Source organism: Aphelocoma coerulescens (genome assembly GCF_041296385.1).
Source record: "Aphelocoma coerulescens isolate FSJ_1873_10779 chromosome Z unlocalized genomic scaffold, UR_Acoe_1.0 ChrZ, whole genome shotgun sequence".
NCBI lineage: Eukaryota > Metazoa > Chordata > Aves > Passeriformes > Corvidae > Aphelocoma > Aphelocoma coerulescens.
This window is the reverse complement of record NW_027184085.1, coordinates 906,859-919,872: the sequence shown is the minus strand read 5'-3', so window position 1 is coordinate 919,872 and position 13,014 is coordinate 906,859. Positions and strand designations below refer to the sequence as shown.

At 53.0% G+C, this 13,014-nt stretch overlaps 1 protein-coding gene across 1 annotated transcript; it reads left to right on the top strand.

Moving 5' to 3' along the window:
- The first annotated feature begins 4,523 nt into the window (after positions 1-4,523).
- On the top strand, positions 4,524-12,121 carry ST8SIA3 (ST8 alpha-N-acetyl-neuraminide alpha-2,8-sialyltransferase 3). Its single transcript, XM_069001291.1, has 4 exons — positions 4,524-4,815; positions 5,381-5,503; positions 7,265-7,822; positions 8,033-12,121. The coding sequence occupies exons 1-4, from the start codon at positions 4,637-4,639 to the stop codon at positions 8,313-8,315; spliced, it is 1,143 nt and encodes a 380-aa protein (XP_068857392.1). The 5' UTR covers positions 4,524-4,636; the 3' UTR covers positions 8,316-12,121.
- Positions 12,122-13,014: the final 893 nt, after the last annotated feature.

Here is a 13,014-nt window from a genome sequence, read left to right as displayed (position 1 = left end):
CCAGCCCACAGGGGGCCATGGCAGCAGCTTGGGCGAGTGGCAGTGCCATGAATCCCTGTGGTGCCGTGCATCCCTGTGGTGCCCTGCATCCCTGTGGTATCCTGCATCCCTGTGGTTCCCTGTATCCCTGTGGTGCCGTGCATCCCTGTGGTGTCCTGTATGCCTGTGGTGCTGTGCATGCCTGTGGTGTCCTGTATCCCTGCAGTTCCCTGTATCCCTGTGGTGCCGTGCATCCCTGCAGTTCCCTGTATCCCTCTGGTGCCGTGCATCCCTGCAGTTCCCTGTATCCCTGCCATTCCCTGCATCCCTGTAGGGCTGGGGACATGGCTGCGCTCATCACCTCTTTCTCCACTACCGGGAGAAGCCTCTGGAGTAGGCTCCTCACTCTGGGATCTCTCCAGTTTCCTTGGGAAGGAGGAGAAGTAATTGGCACGGGAGGCATTAATGCAGCGCCACAAACCAGCTGGTGGGATGGTTTTAAAATGTAATAAACTATTAAAAGAAATGATGAGCTAAAATCCTGAAGCCTTTAGTAAATTCCTGGTGGTTTAACTTCGTGAAGAGTGAATTATAACCTGGGAAGTGGCAATTTCCCCATTCCAGAGGCAGCTGTCCCTGTGATCTCCTGAGTCCCCAGGAACCTCCTTCAGCTGCTAGCCTTGCCAAGCCTGGCTTAACTAACCTGGTCCTGCACTAAGAGCAGCAGTGAGTGGAGGAGGTAACAACACACACACACCAATCCCTCCTCACGGGAACGCCAGGATTCTTCCCATTGTTTCCCACTGAGGCTTGGGACTGAATTCCCAAACAGTCCTGATGGGATGTGCCCCCGTGCCTGGGGCTCAGTGGGCTCCTGGCACTGGCAGAAGGGTGAGAGCTCACAGGCTGGGAGAAAACACTGCACGTTTTAGCGTCAGGAGGAGAGATGTGCCCGTTGTGCCCAGCAAGCGTTTTTCCAAATATAATTAAAATAAGCACATCTCTGGGACCGCTCTGACCGCAGGGATAAGGATGCAATGCCAGGTTTTTAAAACAAAATAACGTAAGCACTTAGAAAAGGACTCGAGCAGACTTTGGGTACTTATGTTCAAAATAATTGTCCCAGGAAACCCGATTCAGCAGCCACCCAGGCTGAAAGCACTTAGGCGCACGCGGGCAGGCGTTCAACAAAGCATTTAGTGACCCCGGCGCTGCATCAGCAGGAACGCGGGGCTCCGGGCAGGGAGTGACTCAGGGAAACCGCGGAGCCCAGGCGGACGAGGTCCCGCCGGGGGACGGCCGGGGTTCCACCAGGGTCCCGCCGGGATCCTGCCTGGGTCCCGTTGGGGTCCCACCTGGTTCCAGCCTGAATCCTGCGCAGCCCTCACTGGTCCCACTGGGGTCTCGTCTGGCCCCAAGCACCCACGGCAGTGTCCCTGCTGTGGCCCCTGTTTGCCGCTGGCCCTGCCTCTGTGGCTGCTCCCACTGCGTTAAGGGCCGGGATGTGAGGGTTCCTTAGCTCAGCAGGGTGTCCCAGGAGCCGCAGGAGCTCGCTCCTCACATCCTTCCCCCGGGAATGCCTTTGCAGTCCAAGCGGAGCCGCTGCAGTCCAACAGCCTCGGCGGCTAAACGTGGCTGAGGAGGGAGAGTGCTCGTAGTAATAAATTCATGGATCTTCACACCCCAGCAGGCTGACAAGCACCTGGTTTTAAAGAGACTTTAAAACCACTTGGAGCGCTGTGAGGCAGACCGAGACCCCCTTATGCTTGGAGACCCCAAACACCAGCTTCAAAGGAGGGAGGGAAATTGCAAAGATAACCTGGAAAAGGTGGATTTCAGCAGGGGCAAATCCTCAAAGCACAAGTTTCCTGTACTGTTATAAAGACCATGTCCCATTTCCATGAATAAGTCAAAAAGTGGGAACCTTTCCTAAGTGCACACCCAACCTGACAGGTGGTTCCTCTGTTGGGCTGGAAAGTGGATCGATGCTCCTGGTTCCTTTTATGTGGCATGGCCGTGCTTCTCCTCGATGGGACCCATCCTTCCTCCACTGCAGCTGCTCAGATCCTTGTCTGTTTCAAACATATTTCTTCCCTTCCTCAGCTTTTTCTCACAAAAATCCTGTTGGATTCATCTGATGGATATTTTCTTATTGGCAACATGCTGCTGGCCAGTGAGGGCCTCTGGAATGCTCCCCCTGCCCTGGCCATGATGCCACACATCCAGGGTCACAGCCAGACCCTGTCCCTGTCCCAGCCTTGCTCCCCACGCCCACCACGAGCTCTGTGGCTCATCACACTAAGCTGTGCCAGCAGTGCCATGCCTGCTGCCCAGATGGCTCTGCCCCGGGACAGGGTGTCCATGGGTGCCCGGAGAGCAGGGTCTGTCCCACTGCCCAGCTGAGAGGTTTCACAAAGAGGGCACGTTCCTCCTTGGAGAGCCTCAGATCTCAGCTAACCACATTTCCTGCGGCTGCCACTGCTGGATTTTCCTGACTTAAGGGCCAGTGTTTCTCACCAGCTGAGGGCTCGGTGCACTCGGGGCTGTCCCAGGGCCAGTGGGAAGCTGCTGGCAGCCTGGGACACGTCCTTCCGAGCTGCCCTTTGTCCTCCAGGCAGCTTGCAGAGCACCCTGTGACCTGTGAAAACACAGGCTCCCAGCCCACTGCTCCGTTGGAGCTGCCCACAGCCCCGAGCTGCCTAATTGAGGCGGGAGTGGTACCTGGGCCTCCCCACTCCTGCCGCAGCCTCCGGCGAGCCGAGCTCTGTGTCAATTACAGGAAAATCAATGAAGATACTGTTCAGGACTCCTTTTCACCATTCAGCACGGATGATATCCTTCACTTTCTAGCACTGATTCATTTACTTTCGGCCTCTCCAGGGGCTCCTGACATATTGCTATCTCTGAAGAATCTGAAGCAAGAACTGCCTTTGTTTCCACTGCAACTTGTTGGCGGGGCTGGGGCTCACAGCGGGTCAGGGGAGAGGTTACGACACACGGCAGGCTTTAAACATTTCTTACCAAAACACCTTCCCAAGGTCCTCCCAACTCTCTTTTGCATGGGCAGAATTAGGGGAAAAATGGGTCCAAACACAGGACCAGAGTACCATTGATGTCCTTGCTCCAGCTCCAGGCTGCTCCAGCTGAGCTGTCCCCCAGAGCAGTGACACCGCAGTAGTGCTGCTTGTCCTGCTGGTCAGGTTGGACAGGGCTAGGAGCAACCTGATCCAGTGGAAGGTGTCCATGGCAGGGCCTTGGAACTGAGTGGTCTTTCCCAGTCCAGCAGCTGGAAGCTCTCCTGCCAGAGAAGAGCCAGGAGAGTGAACAGGGCTGTGACACCAGGGCTGCACAGTCTCACTCTGGGGTTTATTTCCAGCCCCAGGACTCAAGGTCAGAAACTACAGGAGATAATATTAAATGTTATAGAGCTGATTTCTAAAATATTTAAAGCAAAAGTCTGTGGTTGTTTTATCGTGGAAAGCCTAGGATTTCACTGGGACAACACTATCATGCTGAAGCTGGTGACACCATGCACAGGGTGGACAATAATAGACACCAGGTGACAGTCACGTAAAACGCCTATGTCCTGTGTCAAACCACTGCTATTTCCTGCATTCCCAGCCTTTTCTCTCTCTCCACCAAAGCCACAGGCATCCCACAGAAGTGGGATATAGACCTCGGGCCGTACTCTGGCTGAACTCCCACTGCAGGCTGAAGAACCACACTGATGCAAACCCCAACCCTGCCAGCTCCTCATGTTCCTGCTCTTCAAAGAGAGCTCCGTGCATGGAGAGCGGGTAGGAAATAGCCCAGAGCAAGGACGGGGCTACAAAGACAGGATCTATTATTTATGAGGCACTTCAGTGAACTCGGGGCTCAGAGGCAGAGCGGGCTGGGGGGGGCTTTGTGAGGGGAAAAATGGAGTTTGAAGAAACACTGAGAGCGATGCAGCACACAGGGATGGTGTTCATGAGAGACATCCCTGGGAGTTCAGAAGGCTCTCTTGGAGTTCACATGGGATTTGCTCTGTGGTTTAGGGGGCAGTTTAATGACCCGTGCTCCGAACACCAGGCTTTTAAAGAGTGAGGGGTCTTCCAAGCCAGCATAGAGTCTGCACTGCCCAGCACAGGCTCTCACAGCTCTCACATGCCACCCATGATCTGCGGTGTCACAGGGAAATGGGAGCTGGGGATGCCGTGCCGTGCACCCGCCTGGACATGGGTCCCCCAGCACAGGCAGGGGGTCCCCAGCAGCCTGGGCCCCCCCTGACGGGTATCCAGGGGCTGCGTGGGGTCCCTGCAGACCCGGTGCTCCAGGGGGCTCCCTTTGGCTGCCAGGGTGGGCCACGCCAGGCTTTTGGGCACCCCAAGGCAGTGGGAAGGGCGGTCTGGGCACCTCAGGGTTGCTGGGGGCAGGCTGGGGATGTCAGGGTGGGCACATCGGGCTGCTGGGGAGGAGACCCGGGGCCGCCACGGGTGCGGGGGGGCCGTGCGGAGCCGTGCGGGGCCGTGCGGGCGCTCCCGGCTGCCATTTCACCGCCCCGTCCCTCCATTTTCCTGCGAGCGCGGCGGAGCCGGCCCGGCCCCGGCCCCGCCGCCGCCCCCAATGTAGCGGCGCGGCCGCCCCGCACCCGCCCAGCCGCGGGGCCGCCTCCGGCATGCGGAGCTGCAAGATGGTGCGGGTGGCCAGCGTGCTGGGGCTCGTCATGCTCAGCGTGGCGCTGCTCATCCTGTCCCTCATCAGCTACGTCTCGCTCAAGAAGGACAACATCTTCGGGGCGCCCCGCGCCGCCGGCGCCGCCGGGCCCCGCATGTACATGTTCCACGCGGGATTCAGGTGAGGCGCGGCCCGCCATGGCGGCCCCGGGCCCGGCCCGCCCGGGCAGCGCGGGAGACGCGGCAGCGGGGCCGGAGCGCGCCCAGAGCGGCAACCGCAGCGCCCGGGGCGCGGAGCGGCGGGCGGGGGGGGCCCACGGCCGCATCCCCGGCGGCAGCGCCGGGCGCTCTCCGTGGTGCTGATGGCGGCGGCCGCGGGGGCGGGTCGGGCACGGCCGGTAACGGGCTGCGGGTCTGTGTGTGGGGCGCGTGGGGTGTCTGTGTGTCTCAGTGGGGGGTGTGTGTGCATGTGTGTTGTGTGCTTGCGTGGGTGTCTCTGTGTCTGCGTGGGTGTCCTCATGTGTGCTGTATGCATGTCTCTATGTGTCTGCATGTGTGCTCTGGGGGGGGTCTCTGTGTGTTGTGTGGGTGTCCCCATGTGTCTCCATGTGTGTGCGTGGCTGTCTCTGTGTCTCCATGTGTCCCCATGTGTGTGCGTGGGTGTCCCCATGTGTGTGCGTGGCTGTCTCTGTATCCCCATGGGTCCCTATGTGAGTGTGTGTTTTAGTGTCTGTGCCCATCTCCAGGTCCCAGTTTGCGCTGAAGTTCCTGGACCCCTCGTTCGTCCCCATCACCAACTCCCTGGGCCAGGAGCTGCAGGACAAGCCCTCCAAGTGGGCCTTCAACCGGAGCGCCTTCGCCCGCCAGAGGTGAGCAGGCAGCTGGGCATGGCCCAGGCTGTTCCCCTTCCCACCGGGAGTTAAGGGAATGCAATACTCCGCTAAGTACTCTGAGCTCCGAGGAATTTGCCAGCGGCAAGAGACAAAGGCTGAACCAGAGCTTTTCCCCAGACAGTTGCAGCTCCCCTGGAAGACTTGATTATTTCAGAGCAGGACACCAGGCTGCAACACACATTATTGTACCAGAATGTGACCCAGTTTCCTGGTGTGCAAGTAGAATTGTCATTACTCCAGGATAAATAGCTGTGTTTTAAGACTGGAAACACTTTGGGCTCTAACAGCCATGAAATGCTGTGTTCATGGAGGCCAAAACACACAGAGAAACTTCCCAGCTGCCGGCAGTTCCGAGCAAGTGCAGTGCTGCTCCTGCCTCCAGCTCTGGCTGCGGGGGCAGGCACAGAGCTTTGTACTCTTTATACATACATCTAATGGCTGATTACATATATTAAACATTTCTATAAAAGAAAATAAGACTGTGTAGCCATTTAAGACAGCTACTTGGATTGTAATTTTGTTCTGACAAATGCCTGCTGGTTTAGGGACTGGCTCATGGCTCTGCTCACATGTCCCACCTGGGGAGCAGGAACCCAGCTCTGTGGCCAGGCAGGATGAAGCTGCTGCACCTCTCATTGCAAGGTTTGGGCTTTTCTCCTCCTGTCAGGCCACTGTCCAAGGACAGCAGGACAAGTAATTCCCTTCCAGTGCTGCCACATGCTGCTCTCAGGAGCTGTGGGCTACAGAGAGGAGGTGGCACTTTGTCCCATATTTTCTCCAGGACCTCCTAGCCTATGTGACAGTGGCCACCCTCAGTGTTTCTCCATCCGTGGCACCAGCAGCTCCATAAGCCTGTCACTGTGCTATCCCTCTGATGGTTTTAGCTGATGCCTCAGGAGCTGCCTTTGCACTTGTCCGTCAGCCAGAACCCATAATTAGGGCACCCAGTGGGACTCCATTAATGCTCAGACATTGGAGGATGCAAGCTGGAGGAATGGTTGTTTGTTTTCCATAAACATAAGCAAATAAAGTCCTATTGGGTTTCTAATTTTATGCCCTGCAAGGGAAATTCCCAAGCAGGGTTGGTTTTGTTTGCTTTGTAAGTATCCCTAATAACTCTTGTAAAAGTACTGCTGTGCTTGCCCAAATATGAATTAAGGAACTATATTTGCATAGATGGAGACAGCAATTGTTGCTTGGTTTTGTGATTGGAAGCTTGTTAATGAGAATATAAATATATATATATAAATTGTGTCCTTTTAATTCAATTGGATAACCTGGATTTGCTTCAGGTGCCTTGTGGCTGCACCAGGAATGAAAGGCACACACAGCCCCAGCAGAAACCCATCCTCGGCCCATGTCACAGCCTGCACAGGGCAGTGCAGTGCACACCCCACAGCTGGGTGACTGTGGGGGATGTATTGGGAGCTGCGCCCCTTGTCCTAAGAAGCCAATCCCATATTTTAATGCTGACAGTATTCCAAGAGGCACAGGCACAGCCTTAGCTGGTGTCAGTAGGGACCAGCCGGTAAAGCCAAGTGGAGCTCTAGGTGAGGAGCCAGCTCCCTCATTCCCATCTATTTATATTAATTTAAAAACCACTGCACTCTATTGCTCAGGAAACTATTTTAGTACAATTTAAAAAAAGAAAAATATAAGTCTAGGTGGAAAACAAATCCACTGCAAAAAAAGGGGAAATAGAACTCCATGTTTTCTGTTATTTTGCTCTTGTTTTAGGCAAGAAATCCTTCAGCATGTCGACGTCATCAAAAACTTTTCTCTGACCAAGAGCAGCGTTCGGATTGGGCAGCTGATGCACTACGATTATTCCAGCCATAAGTATGTTTTCTCCATCAGCAATAACTTCAGGTCTCTGCTCCCTGATGTGTCTCCCATCCTGAACAAGCACTACAACATTTGCGCCGTGGTTGGCAACAGTGGGATCCTGACCGGGAGCCAGTGCGGGCAGGAAATTGATAAATCAGATTTTGTCTTTCGGTGCAATTTTGCTCCAACCGAGGCTTTCCAGAAAGATGTTGGAAAGAAAACCAACCTTACCACCTTCAACCCCAGCATCCTGGAGAAGTATTACAACAACCTCTTGACCATTCAGGATCGCAACAACTTCTTTTTAAGTTTGAAAAAGCTCGATGGGGCCATTCTTTGGATCCCTGCTTTTTTCTTCCACACGTCAGCGACAGTCACGAGAACACTGGTTGACTTCTTCGTTGAGCACAGAGGGCAGCTAAAGGTCCAGTTGGCTTGGCCAGGAAATATCATGCAGCACGTTAACAGGTGGGTGCCTTGCATTTAACTGGCCAAATACATCTCTTTGTACAAATACATGTCTTAACTGATTTTTCCCCTCATGCCTGACGTGATAGGCACAGTCTGGCAAGTCAGGACCACTTGTTTTCAGTGCCACTGCAGTTTTGTTGTTGCTTCAGAACATCCTTCAGTTATTTCTGAACAGATTGGTTCTGACTCACGTGCTTGTCTCCCCAGGTACTGGAGGAACAAGCACTTGTCCCCGAAGCGGCTGAGCACAGGTATCCTCATGTACACCCTGGCTTCGGCCATATGTGACGAGATCCACCTGTACGGATTCTGGCCCTTCGGCTTTGACCCCAACACGCGGGAGGACCTCCCGTACCACTACTATGACAAGAAGGGAACCAAGTTCACGACCAAGTGGCAGGAGTCCCACCAGCTGCCTGCAGAGTTCCAGCTGCTCTACAGGATGCACGGTGAAGGACTGGCCAAACTCACCTTGTCGCATTGTGCCTAAGAACCTAAATCTTGAAGTGCCAAATGATTGTCTAAAAAAGTGCCCAAAACCAAATTAAACATTCTTCAGATAGAATTCTAAAAAAGAAACAAGCCCACCCTAAAGTCTTTTCCATAATTTAAAGATGCTTTTTAGCCACTGCCCATCCAAGGGTTTCAGCATATTTAGCAGTGCAGAAGCTTTTATCACATTCTGTAGATGCGATTTGTGCAGCTGCAAAGTTGAAACATTTTGCATTTCTAGATAAGCCACTCAGTATGTTTTAATATCTCTTCGTATTTTAGCATTCCACTAAACGCCCTAAATATCTTCATTTTATTGTTCCTTCCCATTAGAGCTAGAAATGCTACTTTTAAAAGGTTTTGCTTCTTTTGTATCTGTTGCTCTCAATAGCTCAGCGTTGCCGTGGCCGATGGAGGAAGCCACTCGGGATTCCAGTGCAGTGTCACACGCAAGCTCCTCAGTGTGGATCCTGATTTCCACCGCTTGGGTATTTTCGTATTTACTGAATTTTACATTTTTTAAAGAATAACAAGAAGAAGGTCACAAAGTGGCTCATACCTTAGCTAGGTGTTTATATCACTCTTGGAATACTTCAGTGTTTTAAATCCATTTGGGACAGATCCTAGTCCAGACTAGACAGGCTGAAGCATGTTCATTCCCATCCATCTGATACTGTTCTGTCATTTGGTTTCAAAGTTAAACCACCATGGTAAATGGAATTAGGCTTCTCTGGAGGCATATTGGGTGAGAAAAGCCCCAAACCCTGTCCCTCTGCTTGGGCAGGGACTGGCAGGATGGGCAAAAATGGAAGCTAGGAGCTGGGATTTTTAAAACTGGTTTTTGTAGGGAAGTGAACAGAGCTGGAGTGCAGGGAAGAGGAAATGCCATTACCAGATTTCCCCATTTATGTCTGTAACTCACCAGTCAGACAGCTGGAGTAGTGGTCCCATTTTCCTGTCACCATCAGCACTCCAAGGCAGACAGGGCAGACGCTTCCTTGGCTGCTTGGGGACAGGACAAACAATTGGGTCACTTAGAGTTGGGAAGTGTTGGCCATTATGTCTCAGGATAAAGGAGCCTGGGAAGTAACTGGGTTTCTTATGAGTATGCTGGCATGTATTCAACATTTTTTTTACTATTCTGGGTGAGAACTGACCCCACAATGAAAAAAGATGCAAAATCCAATATTTAAAATGGCACCTGTTAATTTTTCTCAGCTTCTTTACCTACAAGCCGATATAGGAGATGAGGAAGGAGATCTCAAGCACAACACCCAACCTGAGCAGCCCGGGCACATCCTGGTGTCCACCGTGGCACCGCAGCTCTGCTGGCCCCCGCAGCTGGGACAGTTCTCCCCCACGCCCCCGGGTGGAGAAAGAGCTGGTGGCTTTCTCCTTCATTTGAATTATCCCACAGTTCCCAGCTTTGTTTTTCCAAAGGCTGTTTAGGGCTGTGGCGAGGCTGGGATCACCCCCCCGCTGCCCCCTGCCCAGGGCTGCGCGTGGTGTGGTGGTGATGTGCCAGTGCCGTGGTGCCACAGGAGCTGTGCTTGATGCTCTCATCGGTGTCATCGTGCGTGAGGGCCTGACCCCGGCAGCGGAGTTCGGCTGTGCCGGGCACAGACCCCGCGGAGCACAAGGACAGGCGGTCCCTGTCCCTCCCTGCTGCCTGTGTCCCCAGGGAAGGACTGAGTCCCCCCAGTGCCGGCAAGGGCTGTGGGATCACAGCCTCCGGGAGCTGTAGGGCCGGCAGCGGCTGGGCAGCACCGGTCCCAGCCAAGCCAGCAGGGACACTGCTCCAGCAGGGACACTGCTGGAGCACACAGATTGTTCAGCCCCAAACCAGCAATTGCACAGGGAAGGAAGAGCTCTGCACTGCTCATTAATGAAGTGCAGGATTGAATCATTTCTGATGTCATTCCTGGTCACTGGGGTCCGTGGTAAAGAGGTGCCCAGCAACCCTTATCCTAATGGCAAAGAGTCCACCGGGGCAGAAGGGTCACTCTGAACCCTGGGTGACCCTTGTTGGCTTGTCTTAATGCCAGACATTTTTATCAAGAGGCATTTTACCAGTTTCCTGTAGGGACCCATTATTTCTCATCAGCAAATTAAAGAAATGAGAACTATTATCATTATATTGGCATGAAAGCAGGGAGCAAGGTGCTCCATGCAGTTTCTGGAACCTCCCCTGGTCCTGGAGAGGGACAGAACGCCCTGTCAGTTCTGGGGACAGCCCTGGCATCACCACCAGAACTTTCCAAAGGCACAAAGGGGCACCAAATGCAGAGAAGGAAGCACAAAACTGACTGCAAATATTTGGAAACGGGAATACAGAAAAATTATTGACAGAGCGCCATATTACATCATTGATTTTTAAGCAAAACTCCCCATCGATGCTCCAGACCCACACTGAACATTTCAGAATCATTGATTTTGATAGGGAGTTCTGCCCCACGATCGATGGCACAGCACAGCCCAAAGTAAATTGCTTCTTAGTATCAATATTTTTTTTTGCCCAAGCTTGTGCAAGGTGGAAAACCATCTCGAAGTGTGCAGCTTTTGTTTTGCCTGGTGGGGTCTGAGGGAGAGGTGAGAGCAGCAGGGGATGGAGAAGGCTGAGGTGGCTGAGGAGGAGAGGCTCTCTGGGGCTGCCTCTCTCTGGCAGAAATGCCTTTGCATTAATAAGCAAATATCGTAATTATTTATTTAATTGTTATTTGGAAGGTGCTGGGACTGCCCTCCCTGCTCAGGACAGCCAGTGGCCCCTGCATGCGGCATCACCTCAGCTGGGCTCTTCCTTCCCTCTCTTTGGTCCCAATCCTTCCTGCATGAATTGCTGATGGCTCGGGGAGAATTCTCCCTCCCATGACTGAATGTCTAGACAAGCCAACAGAGCTAATGCAGCGTGATCAATAACTGTAAGTACAAAACATTTGAGGTTCCAAAATCTAGAGAAGTCCTCTTGAGCAGCTCCCTCCATTGGGAGACCCTGCTGTGCCCTGGGCAGCCAGGACAGTGTCCAGTGGCAGGCACATCCCGCTCCAGCCCCTCTGCCAACAGGATGGGTGCCAAGGTGCTGGGGGTGTACATAGGATTGGGAATACATGTTTCCTTTCTTCTTTTATACATCTTGGGTCTGTGTTTTTGTTGCTTGCATCTCCTTGGTGAATGGTAGCGAGGCATGTGAAAGCAGGCATTTGGCTACCGGGTTTAATTGTGAGCTAAACCAAAAAGCAAGAGTTTGTGGAACAGAACTAACCGTGAATGGAGGCTGCAAAAACAGGGCAAATAGGAAAAAGCAGGTTTTCTGTAAATGAATGTCTTTATTCCAACGGCTCTACAGTTCAATGCCTGATGGAGTTGTTTTCAATAAGAAAAGATAAAAGTTTTAAAAAAAAGAAAAAAAATGCCGTAATTGTAATAAAGGCTTCATTATTAAGGGCCATACTTAAAGGCATTGTTTATTTTTCAATGGCTGATGTTCATAAAGGGCCAGGGCAAGTCTCAGGTGAGCGGCAAAGCCGCCCGTGGTGGGAAGGACGCTGCAAGTGGAGCTGCTCCAGCCTCACGAGCATGGAGAGCCTTGGGACTGGGCCTGGGGGCTGGGACCAGGCTGTGTGTGTCCCCAGCCCGGGGCTGGAGCGTGGCTGCACAGCACATCATGCCCTGGCTCCCCTCATGACCGTGCCGCGTTCTCGTCGTGAGCATCGGGAGCTCGGGAGCTCTCAGTGTGATCCCGCGGTGTGATGTGCCTGCAGCATTGACTCATGTGCCATAACCCGATATTGAATGCATTGTTTTTAAATAAAATGGTTTCTTGTGCTTTGGGAGTCTGTAAAACTCTGCTGCCTCCACTTCTTCCTTATTATTTCCCGAACTGCTCTGGGCCACTGATAGGGTTTTACTGGAAAACTTCACCAGAGGAGTTGCCAATGGTGTTGCTTAATGCTCCCCGTATTTCATTATGCAGTGCAACAAGCTTGGCGTGATGGATCAAATTCTGCACTCCCGTGGAATACGTGGAGATAAAAAGCATGGGAATCTGGGCACTGATTGGCTCAGGGTATTTGCTCATTAAGGTAAGTTACATTCCCAAGAACACCTTACAGCCCACTGCTGTTACTTGTTCCAGGTGACTTGTTCCAGCTGCTGCTTGCTCCAGCACTGCGTAGCGTCCTCAGTGGCTCCCAGCAGGAATTCTGCCGTGTGTTTTTAGGAGTTCACATGAACTCCCAGGATAGAGTCCCTCAGGCTGGCAGGCACAGGAGCAGAGCCATGCCAGATCCTCTGTCTGTGCTATCTGTGTGCTTCCCATCACTAATATCCACTACAGCTCATCTATTTGTCCTTGAGACCATCCTGGCAGAGAGACAGGGTTTATAGTCCCACAACCCAGTCTGGGTATGGGGATGGGATAGGAAAAATCCTTTCCTTCCTCTCCCACTGGTAAATGTGAGGAAGGCTCTGCTGGCCACTGGTGCCAGGGCTGGAGGGTGCTAGTGGCCAGTGTGGGTTGAAGCCCCCAGCCCTGTGTCCAGCTGTGCCTCCATCCCTGGGAAGGTGTCCTGAGGGGCTGGAGCTGCTCCCTCTGCAGAGAATGGGCTTGTGACAGCAGTTTCAAAATGCCAAAGAAAACACTTGCAATGTTTGTTTAAAAGCAGGTAAAAATGACATGTGCAGGCCCTGGCCAGCTGGTG